Source organism: Ochotona princeps, chromosome 27 (assembly GCF_030435755.1).
Source record: "Ochotona princeps isolate mOchPri1 chromosome 27, mOchPri1.hap1, whole genome shotgun sequence".
Lineage (NCBI taxonomy): Eukaryota > Metazoa > Chordata > Mammalia > Lagomorpha > Ochotonidae > Ochotona > Ochotona princeps.
In genome coordinates, this window is record NC_080858.1 from 24576227 (window position 1) to 24597181 (window position 20955).

General features: G+C 41.4%; 2 protein-coding genes across 3 annotated transcripts in view; both read left to right on the plus strand.

The window, feature by feature from the left end:
- Positions 1 to 1281, plus strand: part of LRRK2 (leucine rich repeat kinase 2) — a 111814-nt gene extending 110533 nt beyond the window's left edge. For both annotated transcript variants that reach the window (XM_058655654.1, XM_058655655.1), the window contains exon 51: positions 19 to 1281. In XM_058655654.1, coding sequence (XP_058511637.1) covers positions 19 to 140 — 122 coding nt within the window. In that variant the 3' untranslated portion in view covers positions 141 to 1281. The remainder of the gene's footprint in view (positions 1 to 18) is intronic.
- Positions 1282 to 5899: 4618 nt separating this feature from the next.
- LOC131478104 (mucin-19-like) overlaps positions 5900 to 20955 on the plus strand; it is a 112725-nt gene continuing 97669 nt past the window's right edge. The window contains exons 1-3 of the mRNA XM_058655702.1: positions 5900 to 5907; positions 5969 to 6073; positions 18584 to 18651. Coding sequence (XP_058511685.1) covers positions 5900 to 5907; positions 5969 to 6073; positions 18584 to 18651 — 181 coding nt within the window. The remainder of the gene's footprint in view (positions 5908 to 5968; positions 6074 to 18583; positions 18652 to 20955) is intronic.

Sequence of the window (20955 nt, forward strand, 5' to 3'; positions counted from 1 at the left end):
CTTTTTTTCTTCTTCTAGAAATACAATCTTGCTTGTCTATTTGGGACACCAATCTTCCGCACGAAGTACAAAATTTAGAGAAACACATTGAAGTGAGGAAAGAATTGGCTGAGAAAATGAGAAGAACATCTGTTGAGTAAGAGGGAGATGAGGAATCTAAGGACGGGAAACTGGTTCTCCTGTAAATACTGATTTCAAAATGTTTACACTGAGAAGGGCAGTTCCTCCCTGGAAGGAGCACCTGTGCACACAAGGGAATGTGGAGACTGGAAGGAAAAGATAAGTTTATGTTATTGTAGAAAATTGCGGTCCGTGCTTTCAAGGGGTCTGCAGGAAGTTCATGGAAACATGCTAGGTGAAGGAAAAGGCATGGATTTCAATTTTTTGTGCCAAAGTCAATTATCTTTTAATTTCAGTTTTTATGCAAACTCCTTGAAGTATTTTGATTTTTTAATTATTTAAATCTTTGTAAAAATAGTTATTAGTGAAAGTATGTTTTAAGGGACTATTTAAAAAACCAGTATTATATAGTCTTGTATATGCTAATTGATTTGGTAAGTTAAATCATGGAAAGAAATGTATGAAGTACTCACCGGCAATACTCGTAGGATAACTTACAAAGTTAGCTCTCACTGTTTGCTCTTCTTGATGGAGGCTAATTTTATTTTAAATTCTGGGCTTCAGACAGTACTGGTGCCTGCTGGTTTCTTAAGATTCTACAAAGTAGAATAAAATAGAGCCGTTTTTCCTATATCCTTCCTCCAATTGCTTTTAATTGTGTTGCCCTGTCTGCTGTCACTCGACAAATGGGCTTGCACTGATAAAACCCTTGGTGGGGAAGGGCAGTTCTCTTTGTTGCCAGATGAAGCAGGCCACCTCACAGCACTTGGCTGTGCCTGAAAGACGTCACCAAAGGTCTGACGGAAGAACATGACCTAGCATCCGCCTGGTGATGTGTGGGACAGACATGGCCACATGGTGGCTACCGGAAATTTCCGACAACGTCAGGCAAGCACTGTCCTGGGGACGAGTGGGTTCTGCTGACTAGAATGTAACTGCCACCCTTGGCTGTTGTAAGTACGCTGTTCACTTCCTCCAGTACTGGGATGCTTCATTCACTGTCATTCTCAGTGGGAAGGCACCCTCTTGGCAGGTGGTATCTCTGGTTTCTACTCCTGTTTCCCCTGAATGTATCACCTTACACACCCTTCATCACATGCACAGAAACCCTGACAAAGGCGAGGACGCTTCCGAAAGAATGCGGGGAATTAAAAAAGGCAAGTTTGTTTGGGTGTGACAGGTTTGTTAAAGTATGCTTGTTTTTCCCTAGTATGTATCCCCATGGATTTTTTGAGAACTGTTTGTATGCATGGGTTTGAGCATTTCTGCATCAGATCTGTTTCAGAGATGTGGAAACACAGTGAGATAGAATGGCCATTTACAGCTTCGCTCCCCAAATGTCTGCAGTGATGGGAGCTGGGGTGTGGCTGGGGCCGGGCCCAGATACTCAGTCTCCCAAGTGGATGGTGGGAGGCCGCTTGAGCCATGCCCTCTTTCCTCCACAATTGTTGTTATAAAGGAAAGATTTAGGAGCTAGACCTGAGAAGTCAGTCCAACTACCCCAGTTTGGAAGGTTGGGCATCTTAACCACTGGGCTAAATATCTGATTCCCAAATAATGTAACTTTTTCTGATATTTTCCCACCAACTTTTTGAAGTGTCCTTGAATGTCCTATGTACCACTCTGCATGTTGCTGAAGAAGAAAGGCGTTTTGGCTGCGATGGATTGAAACCTAGTCTCCCAAATGAAACCTAAATTGGTTAGATACTTCCCACAGGAGGAGCATCAAGGCTGACTCCCTGTTTAATAAAATAATTTGAGTGTCATTTTAGCTTTAAGAAAAACATTTCTGGTAAATCCTTTGGCCCTGGTCAGTACTCATCATTTTAAGCACTTCCCCATGATAAGATTACCAGTCTGATTAATAGGATAACTAATCTAATTAATAGGATTAAGAGATAGATTATTACTCTTAGAACTGACATTTTGGAATTTTCTTTATATTAAGAGTAATGAAATTCACAAACCTGAAAAATGCCCCAGCTTTCAAAGGGACCTGGGCTTTGTTACACTATTAACAAGAAAAAAGTACAAACTGGGGATGGAGGTTTTTGCTCTTGGTCTGTCTCTCATTACTTTTTAAAACAATGACAATCGTGGAAAATATGTAAATGAATACTGTATTTGACTGAAATAACAGACATTTTAAAAAGCATGTTGATGCGTTTTACAACTTGGTGGTAATGTTTTACTTGCATATCTCTGTAATCCTACTCATCTGAAAGTTTGTTTTGATTTATGTATGGGATATTTGCATTTTAGGAAAGTGCCAAAGAAATATTTTTCTTGAGGATTTATAGGATATTTGAATTCAAATTTATGGGATATTTTCGGTAATACAAAATTACCAGGACTTCAGGATGAAGTCTGATAGGCATGACATATTTTTAATTCTCATAGCAACTTTTTGTAATGATTGCTCTTGAATGTTAAGACAAAAAATAAGACTTTATAATAAATGGTGTATACAAAAAATAAGTGCACTCACTGGAAGTCTTTCTTGATGATAATGATAAACTATGCTACTAATCATCAGCAAAACAGGCCTTTCAGCCTAATGGAGGCTGTCTTTGGGCGGAGTTTTCAATGAAAAATAGACTGGAGCTGCGGGTTACAGTGCAGACGTGGCCAGGACTAGGAACCACGCTGCCTACTACCAGTGCCCCAGATGGTGCAGAGGTGACATGCAGGAACTCTGACCACAGAGATGCAGCCATCTTGGGCCCAGTGTGGTGGCTCTGTGGCTAAATCCTTGCCCAGAACATGCCAAGATCTCATTATGGGCGCCGGTTCATGTCCCAACTGCTCCACTTCCCATCCAGTTCCCTGTTTGTGGCCTGGGAAAATAGTAGAGAATGTCCCAAAGCCTTGAGACCCTGCACCTGTGTGGGAGACCCAGAATAAGCTCTTTTCTTCGGATTGGTTTGTCTGTGGCCATTAAGACCCCTTGGGAAGTGAACCAGCAGACTTAAGATGTTTCTCTCTGTCTCTCCTTCTCTCTATAAATCTGCCTTACAATAAAAGTAAATTTTTTAAAAAATGCAACCCCCTCTTAAAAGGCTGTGTCCCTAGTCCCTGGGGGAGTGTTTGTGTGCAGAAAGCCACCAGCAGCAGGGCCGGGGCAGATGCAGCCCAGCTTGCTGAGGCTCTGAGGCCACTGCAGAGGCTGCCAGGACCCTGGTCGAGACCAGACAGCTAATCCCACAGTCCCCCAAACAATCAGCTGGCAGCTCAGTGAACTTGTCGACACCATCCACCCCAGGCTCTGGGAGCAGGCTCTTGCCCACTTTGCAAAGGGTCAGAGGCCGAGGCCCAGGCTACAAACAATTCCATCAGTCATTTAGCTTGGGGCGCCTAAGGGTGCCCTGACTCCCCAGGGTGCTGAGCACCCAGGCAGGCCTCTGCCTGGCAGCGAGAAGGCAGAAAGACTGGTGTCATCCTTCATTGCCAGCTGTGTGCAGTCAAGTGTCTTCCTCTGCTGTTTGTACAAATGAAGCTCAGGCAGGGGCTTTCAAGAAACAGCCTTTCTGAGTCTAAATGCAGCAAGCACCACATTTATTAGGTGTCAACCGAAGTAACTGGAATAGAGGAATATATTGACGGAATACAACAGAAGTACCAACAATGATTTTGGACTTTTCTAAACGAAGGTTGAATATTCAGGTGTTGAAGTACCAGAGACCAGAAGGGTCCAGAACTCCTGTGACTTGGCGTCGGACTTTGCATCTGATTGAGGAAATGGTGCTGTTTGGAGAGAGTCACTAGCAATCTGGAAGCATCCCACAGCAGATTTCATGGCGTTGTCTGCTTTCTCTCCAGCTGGCCGGCCAGGGCAGTACACAATACCATCTGACTGTGGCTTTGCAGAGTCTGTAGGTACTTGCCTGTTGGCAGCTTGTCAAGCCATGTGTGGTGTTCCCGGCACCTTGACTGTCAGGGCAGGGCAGAGAGGCCCCAGACCGGAAGGCTGCAGTCGGCTGGCACCCTGAGCCGGGCAGGCTGGTTTGCTGCCTCGCCTGCAAGGTCTCTGCTTGAAGGGGTCTCAGCCCAAGACAAGCAAAGGGGGCAGAAAGGGGCCATGGGACACCGTTTACTTTGCAAGAGTCAACTTTCGCATGCTGGAAACCCCTGCTTTGCCGCCTGAAGGAGTGTAACCTGTTGACATGGCGTCACCATGTTTACCCAGGCAGTACTATCAGCAAGGCCTTGTGACCATTGATTATTAAAAATTAAAGAGTGATAAACTCTATTGGAAGTGGTTGTTTGTAAGTGAACTGATAAGGAGATCATTTCATGATGAATAGGCATTCCTCAACTCCAGTGTGAAATTAACACGCTGGAATCAGGACTTGCACATAGTGCCCTGTCCAGGCACCAAAAGCTCGTTTTGCAAGCTTCCTCTCATACAGAAATGTGTGTGTAACAGCATCTCCCATCTAATATGTGCAGCATCTCCTGGATGACCGAAAGTTCCAGAGAAAGGTATATGTTCATGCTAATAACACATGCTGTGTAAGGAGAGATTCCAAGGTCATTAAAAGCCTTGTTACAGGCCTGAGGATGGCAAGGAGAGAGATGCTTTTGGTACCTGGTTTGTCTTGTAGATGAATAAAGCACAAAATGAATCTGACTGTGTCTGTGTGTCGCAGGAGGTTCTTCCCATTTTTCTGCAGGTTGGTCAAGAAGCAGTTCCAGATAACTACCTCATGACAGGGTTAAGCAGCATCTGCAGGTTGAACCTGCATCATTTGAAAGGCATGGATTCAGAATTGGGAATATCTGAAAATACATGATAATGTGTTTGGGGGATTGAGATGCATCTTGAGTTTCCTATACAGTTTACGCGCACACCTGAAAAGCAATTTTATGCAATAGTTTTAGTGCACCTTTATTTTGACTGATACAATCATGTGAGGTCCCTTTTAACTTCAGATCGCAACTCAGTTTTGAGTTTTATTGAGCAATTTGGATGTGCCTTTATGGTAGAGGTGTAATTTACTATACTAACTTTCAGAATTACTTTCAGAAAGCAAAGAAAAAGAACCAAGCTGTAAGGCTGGAAACTGGAGAGACCTGGGTCAAAACTGCGGATTGAGCATTTGCTAGCTCAGTGAACTTGACTGAGTTGCTGCAACAGCCCGAAAAATCACTCCTTCTCCTGTAAAAATGTAGAAGTCCTGTAAGCAGCAAAAAATAGCATGAGTCAAACTTTGCTTTACAAAATCCATAGGAAAGTAATGTGCATGTTCTTTAGAAATGCATACATTTTCATGAATTTTTAGAAAGCCCTTCATATTCATGGATTTCTAGATGAATGAGAATATGATGATGTAAGACATGAAGTTACACCTTAGTAACCTTTCATACTCATTTCTAGGCAAGATACATGCAAGCCCACACAATAAGGGGCTTCACACAGATCCTTCCACTTCCCTGTAGATGTATTTGCACAGTACTGTGTGTCCTAGGTCTTTCTAAGTTGCACGTGCAAGCCTTGGATGATAAATTTATAGATATCAAAGAGTGAAAACCTGAAAAGAAAGGACTACCAGGATATTGATTGTAACTGTATCATTTTATGTTTTTTTTTTTCTTTGAAACCTATGGCCATATGTGGGTGGAAAAATTCCCTTTCCACCAACTCCTTGTCACCGCCTCCTTGTCCGGCCGCTCTGCCTGCTAGGATCTGCCGACTTCATCTTTTAACATCCAGGTGATTTCCTGAATCAAAATGAAGAGGAAGTTACAAAATGTTTTGGGTGTAATCCCATTCAGCACAATGCCGAGGTATTACTTGTGGATAAGTTTAATGTGGTAGTTAATGATTCTGATTGTTTGTCTCCCCTAGTGATTTGCCTGCAGCTGCCGGCTTCACCCTGAGCAAGGTAATACTGTGTGCAGCAGAAGGGGGAGAAGACAGCTCTGTTGCTGCAGATCTGGGCAGACGGGGGTGGTAAGTGAGCAAAGGGGGCGTTAAGGATCCCTGGATGAGAACTCCTCTGCCTTAGCACACAGTCCGACTTTTTAACATCCCAGGGTTACGCTTAAGCTGTCCCTTCCTTGTCCCTCACTCCTGCTTCACCACTTACACGACGGGCTTCTGCTAGTTGTTTCATGTCGGTTATATCATAGACAAGGCCTGAGGCACATCATGCATGTGGGAATGATATTTGTATTTGAAATCTATGAATCTTGTATGCTTTGGGGACAATTATTTTCTCACAGCAGGAGAAGGATCAATTATTTCAGCTCTCTATGTCTGCCCATGGGTAAAACTGGAAGTATCTTTGGCTTTCAGCAAAAAATTAAGAGGGATTAATTTCAGTTAAGTGTAAATTATAGTCACGTAAAGGAACATATCTTCACTAATGGTTATTTCAAAAGCAAACACAGTGGTAGCAATATGTGGTCATGCTGTAAGCAAGCCTTGGTGTTAGCTTTTGAGTGGACCCAGCTGCCTTGCACTAAATGCTCTCGATGACTTTGTAAATGTCAGTGTTCCATAAACATGAGTGCATTGTGATTGACTGTGAACATTTTACTATTTAACTCTTCCTTCAAAATTAAGTTTACAAGAAATGATTTTTCCAGATGTTGTGTCATTCTATAAATTGTTTAATGTTCTCTCAAATAGCATTTATATTTTCAAGGTAATACAAATAAGAAAAGTGGTGTAGTTTGAAATATTGCAGAAATTTCTCTTTAGTGTTTGAGAGTGAAGAAGAGAGATACAGACCCATACAAACAGTGTTCCATTTGTTGCTTCCCTTCCCAGAATGATTCTAAGTGCTCGGGCTGGGCTGGCGTCAGAGTCAGGCACCAGGATTTGACCAGCTCTCTGAAGGGGTTGGGTGGCCATAACCTAAGGGTCTGTGTAGGTGAGATGGAGGAGTCAGGTGCCAGGGATTAATCCAGCTCCCCCAAGGGGTGGGAGGGATGGAGGAGTCAGGAGCAAGAAGTAAGAATTGAGCCTGGACACTCTGATGTGGAAGATGTGAAGTCTACCATGTGGAAACTCAAACATTTAGACAAATGAAAAGGCAAAGATGACTATCAAACATCCAGAATTGTCACAGACCTGTGTAAGATGGTAGGGACTGTTAAAAGTTATAAGACAAAAGATGTAAGCGGCACCCCAAACTAGTGTTTCTTCCACAGTGAGCATTTTCTGAACCCAGGGATTTTGCACTTCAGTTTCTCTGGACTTCAAAGGGTTGGAGGACACATCCCAGCACACTACAAGGTACTGAGTGAAACAGATGGGACACCCAAAGGAAGTAAGTAACTCTGGTCAGAGAGAACCAGAAGTAAACACGGCCATGTCTTCCCCCTGGAGATAGCAAGACCTGGAGAAGACCTGTGAGCTATGCCTCCTGGAGTTGCAGTTCTGATTCACATCAGCTATGTTTATATTGTTACTTTTTAAATGAACCAAGCTCTTGACTGAATGCTAATTTTAAGCAAGGGAAGTTATTAAAGACACGGGCAGATGTTATCTAATGCTAGAGGGAGGTTTGGTAACTGTCTTGGAGCCGCCAGAGCTGGAGGCTGATAGGCCAGCAAGGAGAAAGGGCTCAGCCTAGGAAAGAATGAAATGCTGACGTCCGCAGGACCACAGACTCCAGCTGTCCGATGAAACAAGCTAGACCCAGCAAGACAAATATTCCTTACATGCAGAAAGAGCATAAAAATTGTGTGGACGTCATATCCCTGGGTATTTCATGAATATTGCCTGCCTGAAACAGTGCCATTCCTCATAATTATTGTCAAGAATCCATCACTCTGTGATATTAATGCCTGTCTTTTGAAAAGAAAATAGTACATATGTACATGTATACAATGTATGCATTTAAGTGAATGTGGCAAAATGTTGAAAACATTGCAAGATCACACACACACAGAATTAATCCGCTACCACAATGGTAGATTCTGCACCCCTCCACCGTGAGCGGCAGATCTATCAGGCAGAAAATCAGCAAGGACACATTCAAACTCAGTGGCCCCATTCATTCCCTGTGTACAGTTGAGATCCTCGGGATCTTTGATCCAGCAATAGCAAATTCCACATTTCTCTAAAACAAGCGTGGAACATTTTGCAAGGCAGACTCCATGTGGCACACCTTAAGTTAAAAAAAAATAAGTCACTGTGTTCTTTTAGACCAAAATATGTTGAAACTAGAAAAGTACGATAAAACTGGAAAATTGTTACATAAGTGAATATTAGTTATCAAATTTGATAATAGACTAGGATCAAAAAAGATTTGAAGAAAAATTTAAGAAGGATGTTTAAATGGTAGCACAACTATCCTGATTTATGGCATGCATTAGTTGCTGTGCTAAGTGAGAAATACAGTACTGAGTATAAATAATGTAAACTGAAAACTTGTATGCCAAAGAGAAGAAATAGCTAAAATAAAAAACCTTAAATTTCTACATGAGGATACTAGAAAAATGGGAATGAATTAAACTTAAAGTAAGCAAAAGAAATAATTAGAACAGAAATCTGTAGGTTGAAAATAGAAATATCAGGGGGAAAATCAATGTAAGGAAAGATTGGTTCTTTCAAACTATCAATAAATTGGTCAGTCTCGAGCTAGGCCAAGAAAGAAACAAGAACACAAACTACTAACATCAGAAAGGAGAGGGGCATATTCCCGTAGATCCTGTGGACCCTGAAAGAAAAATGAAAGAATATTGTGAACAGCTCCCTGCTGACAAATTTGATTATCCAGACAAAATGGACAAATTCTTTGACATAAGCAGGCTGCTTGCTAAAAATTTAAGAACAGGTAGTCTGCATAGGTTTGCACCTGTCAAGGTGAATCAAAAACTTCAGAAAAAGGAAGTGTCTGCTACAGCCCCTCACCAGCCCCTCACCTTGTAACCACCTCACACAGACAGGTGCTGGGGCAGGGCTTCCGGGTGGCAGGCCCCACTCAGAGTTCATGGCCCACAGGTAGGGGCTGGCCAGCAGGTGCTGTAGAAGAGGACGGTGGGAGCCTAGGTAACTCCCCAGTGGACCAGGGCTGGTGTTCTTGAGAGAGGGGCCTGGAGGTCCCTGGCCCTCCATCCCCCACCCCAGGGATCCTAGAGAACTTTCACCTCAAAACCTTTCTAAGCAAAGTGTGAATAGGTTTTCTACTCCCTTTGTACAGTATTCTGAGAAATGCAAATAAACGGCATCATGTTCCTGTTTTTGCAAAAAAAAAAAAAAAGAAAGAAAAAGAAAAAGGAAGTGTCATGCACATAGGGTTTCATTGAAGAATTCTAGAACACATTTAAGTAAGAAATGATACCAATTCACTAAACCTTTTTTGGAAGATTCAAAAAGGGATGGTACTTCCCTGCTGTGTGAAGCCAGTGTTATGTAATGCCCAAATTGAGCAAATCCATGGTAAGAAAGAAGAATCTCAGACCAGTATCTCATGAACACAGGTGCAAAACTCCTAAAAAATAAATCAGCAAATGAAATTCTAAAATGTGCTAGAAGAATTACAACCACAACCAAGTCAGATTTACTTACTACTTTGAAAATAAATTAAACTAACCCATCACATCAAGACAGTAAAGAAGAATCAGACGATTACATGTACAAAGTAAGAAAATTTGGCAAAATCCAGCATTCATGAATATGTGATCATGTGCTTTGCTATCAGCAATGAACAAGAGGAGTTGGAACTTAAAGCATAACACTGTTAGTACAACTACAAATAAGCATAGATCCGATAAAATGTGTACAGTGTCTGTATGGGGGAAAACTTGGAACCTATAGTGAAGGAAATCAAAGAATTAAGTGGAAAAGTAGTGGATGTTACTGGAAAGGAAGACTCGACATTGTCAAGTTCAACATCTATAAAGCACGAGTTAGCAAAATGACAATAATTGGGTACATTGAAGTGAAATATGTTAACAGGTTGCTTTTGGGACTTCCATAGCAACTGGGTGAAGGATGGAAATCTGTGGGGCCAGAGACGTGACCTGCCCATTTACAACTCTGATAATGGTTGTTGAAGAAAGTCTGGCTGAGACCACTAATGTATGGGATGTGCTATTTTCAACCTCCCAAGGAATATTTATGAAGACTATCAGAATCTAACTCTAGCTTCATTTAATTTTATAAGGCTGGTGTCACATTCTCTCACAGCAGAATTCATTGAAGCACCAGAATTACTGTCAAAACAACGTCAGCTTCTGAGACAAACTGATGTCAGGATGTTTATCGGAGCGTGCACTCTTGGGCCACTCTCATGGGGTGAAAGACAGGAATCCCCAGGGACATGGGGTGACAATGGGGTTGGTGATATGGTAATAAGGCCTCAGTTCCTCTAATGGGGAAACTGCAACCTCTAACGGGGGTTACTGGGCCAGGCTTTGCACTTGCAGACACCTGTTGTTGGTTGTGAGTAGGACGGTGAGTTCAAGTGTGTCAGCAGCCTCAGGGGTGGCATCTCCAGAAGACAAGATCAGGAGTTGACAGACTTCCCAGCAGCTGAGGACAGGAAGTGCCTCTGAGTGGCACTGTTCAAGATTTATGGTATAAAACAGATATGCTGCCCAGCACATGTGTAACTAACTAATTGCTTCTCGTGAATTTATTCAGGCTGATAACTGGAATGAGATCTCGAAGGACTTAGAGTGTATATAGGACATATACGGCTGCGAACCTACCAAGCATGAGGACCACCTGAAGATTCACTCTTCAAAGAAAATTTGAACCACAAATAACTATTCTTGAGTATAATGTACCACATCTCCTCCTGCCACACTTTTAGTGCCTTCCTGTACCCTGTACTCTAAGTGAATTGTCCTAGTGCTGACCTGGCAAGGTGATGAATAAAGAATACATTTATTATCTCTCTGAAGATAAGATGTTTGCTGGCCAAATTTGTATTGCAAGTATTTTACCCCCAAATCGGGACACCAGTTATTGAAAATAGTTCCGCGGTTGGGAAAGTACCTTAAAAAAGTCGGTGTCTTCTCCAAAGAAATACACCTTCTTCTATATCCCAAGTGATATAGTTTGAAAAGATACTGAACAGTGTGCAGTACAAATCAGTAGCCTAGAATGGAAGAAGGCCAGATGTGTGAAATTTCCAGATCAACTCCAAGCAGAAGTAGCAGAGCTAAGAGGGCGTGTGTTAAAACTGACACAACCGAAATTTTATTCAGGGCCAAGTATAAAGCTTCCTGAAAAGTAATTAAATGAGATGTAAACACAATAATTCTGTTTTAAAATGCTGTATGTGGAGTCACCAATACTGTAGACACAGCTGAAGGGAGAACTAACAAGCTGGAAAACAAGCTAACTTTTTCTTTCTAGAATGCCTTAAGGATAGCAAGGGAAGGTAAAGCACAATCCAAGTTGTCAAGACGCTTGTAGGACAAGGAAGATCTAATGTGTGTCTAGTTACAACAGCAGAAGAGTTGGGAATGTGGAAGTGGAATGATTTTGAAGAGAGAGGGGCCAAGATACAGTTGGAGTTGAATAAAGATACCCATCTCTTCCTAAGAAGTCCTGTGGCACTGTACATCAGGATTATTTCCTCAAATTATTTCCTCCACTCTGACCCACCAAAGTGAGCATAGACAATAACAAAGAGAAATAGGTGGGCTTTTACAAACGCATTGGGTAAGAGAAGCAAAATTAGAGTGAATTTAATATGCTTTTGTTCATGTGAAACAAAGAACTGAATTCTGTTTAAAGCTGCATAGGTAAGTGGTAGAACTAAAATAAGGGAATGGTAATAAAGAGCAAGATGGCCACTTTCTTTATAAAGGAAGGAAGGAGTTATAATTGAGAAGTAGACAGGACTTTCTAGTTTGGCAATGGTTCTACCTCTTGAATTAGTTGATGGTTAGACGCTGTTCACTACAGGTGTATGTGTGCTTTCACGGATATGACGTATTCTAACAAGTGAAAAACATTTATGTACTTCCAGTAGAACAATTGTCCTGAAAACTATTAGTACATTATCCTGGAATCAGTGCAGCTCGCACATCTTCACTTTTAGCTTTTTACTTTTCTCACGGTGATGAGTGCTTATGGAGCATATTTAATAGGCAGAAACCACTCATCATTAGTGAAATTAACCAGTCTAGTTAGCATCACTAGGCTATAACATACTCAGTTCTAGCATCAAAATCAAGACTCTTGAGGAAAGATATTTATGATGTCTTAAATTCAGAATGCTGAGTATTTAGATATACTAAGATAAGTAAGCAGATGCTTGCTTGGTGTTTGGCATGTTTACAAAACTAGTAAAATATGCAGGTGGAAAAATTGACAGGCAGTTGTGAAAACTGATCATAAACTCTAAGGCTGTGGGGTCACAGGTTGGTTTCTGAGTCAGATGTTGAGAGAGAATGCCTCTTCACTGGCCAGGACTAATGGCAGAAGTACATTTTCACAGGTAGGAAAGCTAGAAATCTCTGAGACCCAAGTGATGGCAGCATTCGTTCCGAGAGTGGCGAGGGAAGGAGCTACCGTGGCATCTCTGCTTGGCTTGTGCAGGGTCGTCTTCCCGGGTCGGGGTCCAAACTCCCTCTTATAAGCTACCAGCTAACTGGATTAGAACACTCACAAATGGCCTTAATTTAGTTATCTGAAGATCTTTTGTAAAAATGGGGTTAGGGTCCTGGAGGTTATGCCATTGATACATGGGTTTTCCTTGCAGGAGCACTGAACAGCAGCATTTACAGTCACAGTGTTCAGGGCAGGAAAACATCCCTCATCAGAGCTGGAAGAGGCCAGAGGCTATGAAACAAATGGTTCTAACAGAAGGGTCAGTGGAATGAACATTCCAGAACAGTTGGTATGGACTCATTAGAGCCTATGGCAGTAAGGCAAGTGATTGTGGTGATGGAGCTGTGTGGTGACTGCAGACAGGAAGAAAAGCTAAGTGATTGAAGCGCGTCCGGAGGACGTGTAGATAGCGTGATGAGATGGAGACACAGCGGTCAGCATGTGAAAGCAGAAGCAGCAAGTTGGAAAGGCGGAACTAGCCCAGGAACTGTGAGGGCGGTCACTGTGCAGGGTGAATGACACAGTGACCTTGGAAGTGTGGTTTAAAACTGAGCACATGAAACCATTTCAATGATAAAAATTGTGGGAAGACGGGCTTTGCCAGAACAAGACTTACTGGTGTCTTACTTCTTCCTCTTGCGTTCAATTCATGGACGTCTACAGGACAGCCATAAGACTTTTCTTAGAACACTGACAACATTGATTGTTCAATTTCTTATGAAGTCACTATGAAGCAGAAAATTATATCTAATTTTTTATAAATAATTCTATCATTTCGACATTCATTAACTATTCAATGGTATCTAAATAAATTTCTAATTTTTGCACACTCAATTTTAAGTATAATTTCAAATTATGTACGTGTGACTAGGAAAGTTCTTGTTCCCGATTTCCAATAGTGATGTTTAACATTTTCTGTATTTCCTTCTGGGACACTGTCATAAAAGCAAGCCACTTGTCCTTGAAGCTATTGTTCTCGGCTCTGTTGACTTTCCTCTGACGGGACATCACTAAGTGCGCAGCTCTGAAGCCACATCCTTTTAAATCAAGAAGGAGACATGGGGCTGTTGTTCTTCCTGGTGGGTATGCTGTTAAGCTATGTACAGTACTTAGGCAATGTTATATTTTCATACTAAGTGCTTATCCAGTTGATGCACTATTACGAAAGAGTTAAAGTGTTTAATGTCCTTACAAAAACAAACTGCCTCAGAATAAGTTCTGGGAAAAAAGCCTACCTTATAGAGAAAAGGCATTTTCTTCTAAAGGATTCTATTAAATAATTGCCAAATCAATTTAACATATACATATAAATGTGAGTGCAAAAAACATACTTTTTCTTATGGCATCAGTAATAGTGGATTTGAAATGTAGAAAGTTTTCATGTTTAGTCTGTCAGATTCTCAGTGAAAATATTTACAAATGTCACAAAAGGGCAAACATATAAATATGCACACTTGAATTTTATGGTAATCTTGAAATTTGTCTCCACTGTAAGCCAAAATTTCCTTTTGGTTATTCATGCTTATAATATATGTAACTTTGTACAGCAGAGTTCTGAGTGGAAAAAGACTACAGGAAATGATTGAGTTTGTATAGGTCACTTTGGCCAACAAGCTGAGCATGGATCACAGTGGCAAATGTATTGGCAGAGACTGCCTAGCCATCCTTGCGGAGGTCTAGGGGACAGTAGATGATGTTGGGGGATGAAGGGTGTCGGGATAGTGAATATTGAGGAGAAGTTGCCCTAGATTTATTGTAATCTTTTTTTTTAAGATTTATTCATTTTATTACAGCCAGATATACACAGAGGAGGAGAGACAGAGAGGAAGATCCCCCATCCGATGATTCACTCCCCAAGTGAGCCGCAACGGCCTGTGCGCCGATCCAAAGCCGGGAACCTGGAATCTCTTCTGGGTCCTCCCACGCGGGTGCAGTGTCCCAATCCATTGGGCCATCCTCAACTGCTTTCCCAGGCCACAAGCAGGGAGCTGGATGGGAAGTGGAGCTGCCGGGATTAGAACCAGCACCCATATGGGATCCTGGGGCTTTCAAGGCAAGGACTTTAGCCACTAGGCCACGCTGCCGGGCCCAATTTATTGTAATCTTATTATTTATTTCTCAAAATACAGTTCTATAAGCTCAGGGATTTCCCCTCCCACCCTCCACATTCCCTCTCCCCACACCCCATAACTGTTTTTCCCCATATTATTGCAGTAGTATGATCTTTCATGAACTTGCATGTCATCATTCTGCTACTTAAGTGTCTCATGATATTGTAGGTATAGACAATGACAGGAAATCCAGCATCCTATTGTCAACATATATTTAATATTTTCATTGGGAGTCCTTCTTTTATTCAGGAGTAGAGCTGCATACTGCAATCTATCTCTACTTCCTAGTATGTTAATTGGCTTATTTCGCTGAGTAAAACGGTCTCTAGTTGGAGCCATTTTGTTGGAAATAGAATTTCACTCTTTTTAATGGCTGAGTAGTATTCCATGGTGTAAATGTACCACAGTTACTTTTTCCACTCCTCTTTGACAGGCATCTGCATTGTTTCCATATCTTTGCTATTCTGGATTGTGTCGCTGTAAATATAGTATTACAGGTCACTTTCTCATATGCAGAGTTCATTTCCTTTGGATATTTTCCCAGAAGTGGGATAGCTGGTGTATAATGGTAGGTCCATTTTGAGTTGTCTTAGCACTCTCCATACTGACCTCCAAACTGGGCATGCTAGCCTACACTCCCAGCAACAGTGGAGTAGGCTACCTTTGTACCCACATCCCTGCCAGCAGGTGTTATTAGATGTCCAACTGCAGGCCAAATGTGACTTGGGTGGAACCTTCCTTTCTCTCTCTCTCTCTCTCTCTTTGTTCCCCCTCACCTTCCCCATAACTTTGCCTGTCAAATTGAATAAAGATTTAAAGATTTAAACAATCCCCAAGGAAGTGAATTTGCAAAGGGCCTAAATTTGAATCTTAGGATGCTCATCTTTATTGAACATAGGTAGTTAAGAGTAGCAAATGAAATAGGAAAGAAATGACGACCTCAGAAGTCAACATATGCCAGAAGGAGGAATAGAAAAACTGTTCAATGCTGTTGAGAGGTCAGTAGGTTAAGGCTGAAGAGGTCACTAGGGTCTTTGACAAGAGCACAGTGATAGGAGTGATGGAGTGAAGACCGGAAGACCTGACGGAGTAGGGGAAGTTCATGAGAGAAAGCCAGGAAGTTTCACCATCAAAGGGAGTAGAGAAGTGGGAATAGAACTGGAAGGGAAGTGAGTTGAGCAGAACATTTTTTGAAACTACAGCTTTATTGAGGTACAATTCGTGTAGTGCAAATTTTGTTAATTTATTCGGAGTTGAAGAAAATGGCAACATACATTTGTGCTGTTGAAAATAACCTAGAAGGGGAAGAATACCTTGATGGTGTCCTTGCTGGTATGTAGTCTTTGGGTGGAATCCAGTATATAAATGCAAGGCTCAAATTTAGATGGTAGCATAGAGTTCACCCATGTTAAAAAGAAAGCAGGTGGTATTTGTACATAAATTCAAGTAGGTGGGTATCTGCCGATTTGTACTCTTGAAGAGTATTTCTGAGAAAATTTGTTTTCTCCAGTAAGTTATAAATAATTCCATTAACTGAGAGTGTTGAAGAGAAATTAAATGGAAAACTTCAGCTCAGAGCTGCTGAGACATGATGTCTTTGCTGCCTTAATATGAGATAATGTCTTCAAGAGAAGCAAGTTGTCATGATGCAGTATTTTTACTCCATGATTTTACTCCATGATTTTACTCCACCATGTACATAATGGAAGGAAGGAGCCTGACTTATACCGTGGTTGGAGTTTTGCAAGCAGGTTTAGGAAAAATTAAAAGAGTTTGAGGGATTCAGGCTCATGACTAATGGGAGCAGTTGACTCAGGTAACAGGTGTTGCCTTGTTGAGGGGTCTGAGCGACAATGGGAGAATTATAGGTCCCCGAGGGAATTGGTAGATTACTAGAGCTATGTGATGGAAGTTGTCTGCAAAGGAAGGAGTCTGATAAGTCTTGGACTGCGTGTAATTGCATCTGACTTTGTTCACAATGCATTTTTTTTACACCTGGAACCTCTCCTGCATTTTGCATGTGCAAGTCCCATGAGCTTTGCTTGACCCAGACTTGAAACTGTTCTTCCCATGACACTTTCCCTGGTTCTCCTAAACTAGAATAAATCTCACCTTCTTAAAGCTTCCATAGCTCTGCAGCTGAAGCCTTGTAGAAATGCTCTGTTCTGTGTAGGTATTCTGCGTCTTCACTCTCTCTCCTCCGTGGGAAGCCTGTTCTTGGTCCACAGCGGCAGAAACTGCCTCCCTGAGCCTGCGGGACCTGTTTGCCTCCCTTCCAAATCCCTGGCCCACAGGAAAGCCCTGCGTGCTTTTTGCTGATGTCAGATTCCACTGGCATTCACTTGGCGTTCACTGGATGTGCTGCCTTGGACAGGAAGATTCATTTAAAACATTTACACCTGTTAGAATCTGTTCTCTTTCAAAATAATTGAAGAACTTGGCAAGGATACTGAGCCAATGCAGGCAGAATGTGTGTGAACGCGTTCACTGTGTAACGGGGAGGCCTCAGAAGGCTGGCATCATTTACTGCCATCAGATAGTCCTGAAAAGAGAAGGTGGTGCTGGGGGGAGTATGGTGCTCCATGGTTTCCCCTTTCCCTTGGGTTTCTTATGCTCTGAATATCAACTAAGGAGTACTGGCCCATCAGCAGCTGAATCATTTTCTGATTTGGGGCTTTTTGTTTGTTTCTGCTTTTGTTTTTGTTTTGATGGCAGTTCAGAGAAAATTAGAAGCTAGTGACATCAAAATCATTTTTAGGTGTCTGGCTAGCACCAGTGATCCTTTAGGTCTCTCTGCCCTCCTCAGCACAGACAGATAACTTCCATCCTGGCCTGACACGAACTTCCTCCTCCATTCCAGAATGTCAGGATATGTAATTCAGTGAAGAATGATATTTTCTCTTCATTTTGCTTTTGTTTTCCAAACATTCTTCTTCTAAGTGTTTTTTTACTTTTTACATCTTCAACTTACAGGTCTGATTCTAAAGTTCATGGTTAAAATAGAGTAACCTCTGTTCTTGTAACAAAGTTTCTACTGTGAGTGCTTGGCATGTACATGTTACATTGTTTCGTTGTTTCGCTCCCTTTTCTTGTTTGATTGTGATACAAGGAGAGTTCAAAGGAGTGTGCAAAAACAGAATTAAAGGCAAAGTTTAGTTTGGTACAAAATGTAAATGTATGCAGTTTATTGGTAATAGAAATTTCCATAAACTATTTGAACACTCTTTTTTTAGCCTGGATTTCCACATTTTTTGCATAAAATAACCATATTTAATAATTCCATTTCCATTAACTTTTTAAAATATAGTCTACTGTAAGTATTTTTCCTAAGGAAATAACTGCTAATATATAGATACATAAAGCATTCTTTGTTTCCAGAAATGTAAATGTTAAAAACACATTTTTGTCTTTGAGGGTGAGACAGTTACAATATTTGACCTCAGTGTTTGAGTTTCTCGAGGCATTAAGACTTGTGCGTGTTTACTGAGGTACAGATAAATGTGCATCACTGTTGCATTTGGTTTTTAATCCTGGAGCTTCTGCTTCCTGCCTTTATTGTTTGCTGAGGGTGGCCAAATGGCCAGACCTGGGTTGGGTGTGAGCTGGCCTTGGTCCCAGAGAGAAGTCACAGCAGCGGGACACGGGCTGGGCTGGAGCAGACCTCACCTGTGGCATGCTGTGGTGTTTACTTTAGTTCACCCTGTCCTCACCACACAGACCACATGTGGGCCGTGATGGGAGGCCTTGCTCTGGCTGGGTATAAAAGTGCGGGCAACGAGAACGCCAGCGGACCTGTTCGCTCTGCAGGATGACCGTTCTCTGTCTCTAGGTCCCAGCTCACCACCATGAAATTGATCCTGCTGTACTTGCTTGTGGCTCTTTGGGTCCTTGGTGAAGGTAAAGCACTTGTAAAACGCATCCTTTCAAATGCCATGGACCTGTGTATTTGTGGTCTCTCAGACATTTTCTCCCTGGGAGATACTCCTTCCAATTCAGAGTAGGAAATGTGGGTTTTCGCCGTACTTAGTGTGACCGCATCCTCGGTAAGCTCAAGGCTGTTGGTGCAGTCCTCCTTAGCTTCCAGCAGGAGTTGGTTCCAGGACACTTGAGGGTTCCCAAATTCCTTGTATTAAATGGCATATGCCTCAAATCATGCATGGAAGTCTTATAATACTTAATGCAATGTAAATGTTCTGTAAATGTTCTCGCATTTTGTTGTTATGGGACAAGGTGCTAAGGGGAAGAAGTTGGACCTTGTTCAGTACGGTTTTTTTCCTATTTGCATTTTTTTAATTAATTTGCATTATGTGACAGTTTCATAGGCTCTGGGAATCCCCCCCTCCCCCACCCCCCCCGGTGGATTCCTCCACCTTGACGCAGTATTACAGTTCAAATTCAATCAAGATTTTTTCCTTGCAAACATATACCAAGCATAGAGTCCAGCTACTTATTGTCCAGATGGGTTGAACAGTTTCTTGGGGAGACCATTTCTGGTCTGAAGTTAGAGCTGGTAGAATATCATCCCAGTCAATTAAGAGTCCCAATATAACATCAACAGCAATTTGCAGTATTATGGAATTGACACGGTTTTGAGTAACCAGTAAGTACATTTGTTTTTTAGAAATTCCCCATTTGTGGTTGGTGAAGCTGTGCAAGGAGTACCTGGGGAGAGGGAAGACAGGCTCTGTGTGCATCTGTGTTACTTAGTGTGTGTGTGTCTGTTTTACTTTGTGTGTTTCTCTGTATCTCTCTGTGTTACTTTGTGTTTCTGTATGTGCCTCTACCTGTCTGAGCCTCGGTGTTACTTTGTGTGTCTCTGTGTGACTGTGTGTGTGTTTCTTTGTGTTTTACGGAGGCATAGAAATATTAACCAACAGTTTATACAGGTTCCTATTCTGTTGTCACACACATGTCATTGTCTACTTGGTTTGGTCATTTTTTGCTTTGATGACTCCACATGAAGCGCATGTTCCACTAACCCTGAAGACCCACCTAATAACTGCTCTTTACAAATCATGAGCCGATCACCAATGGAAAGTCAGAGCATTGCAAGAGAATTTCGTGCAGAAAACACTTTTAAGCTAACAGTTTTTTAAGATATTTTTGAAGTTAATTGATGAATAAGCCTTCACTGATTTTGATAAAATTTGGAATTGAGCAAAATGAAAAAAAATTGTAGAAATAAATGTATGTCATATCCTTTAGTTCTGTTTCTGAAAAGGGCAGGAAAAATAGCATCATTTGAACACAAGGGGAAGAGTCTAAAAAAGAAAGTCACTTCATTCTACTCAGTCAGCCTAGGAATTGGCAATGTTTCTAAAGTGAATTCTCGGTTAGGATAGAGAGTGAACCAGTAGACTTCACATAGTGTGTGAAGCTTCAGTAAGACTCCAAGGCTTTATGTATACGTCCATGGGATCGTGGTGTAATTTCGGGGTACCCCTGCAGTACTGCTGGGTGTGGAATTTTTCAGTGCCTAAGTATACCTGAGGTTTTGTTGACCTTGTTCAGTGAGATTTATGCTCTAATGTGAACCTCATTCATTTTTAGAAGGTTACAGAGTGATAAAATTTGGGGCTGGAGATTGTTAGAATCAAATTAAAGTGCATGTCCATAGTCAGTAGAAAAATATGTATTGTTTTATTGATTGTAACTGTACAGCACATAAGAAAATTTCCCGGATGAATGGAAAAAAGAAAAATCTTGTAAAAGATGAAGATCTTCACTATGTATAGTCACATTGTTCACACTTTCCCAGGTTATTCTGTATTGCTGGAGTACAATCTGTGCAATGGGTGGTCTTCCCATGTCTTAGCATTCATTTTTGTATGGCTCACTGCTTAGGAACACTCTCCAGTAAAGGCTTAGGCAATGATTTATATAGGAAAGTACACTATAATTTAATACCTTAAATAATGTAAAAAAGATAGAAAGTATTGGCTAATATTTTCTTGTGAGTTTAATTCATTTGTCCACACAGCTTTCCAAGACTTAATTGTCTTTTAAAAACACTGATTTTAGGTGTACTGACAGGAAAATATATTACCTAGGTCATTTGTAAGAGTTTTACTAAATAGAAAAAGGATTTTCCTAAATAAAACTTATTCTTTAGTTTTTTCAGTTGTCATACATTAGAAGTGGATTGCTTATACTGAATTTTAAGGAAGGATGGCAACAAAAAGAACAGTTTTCTCATCGCCT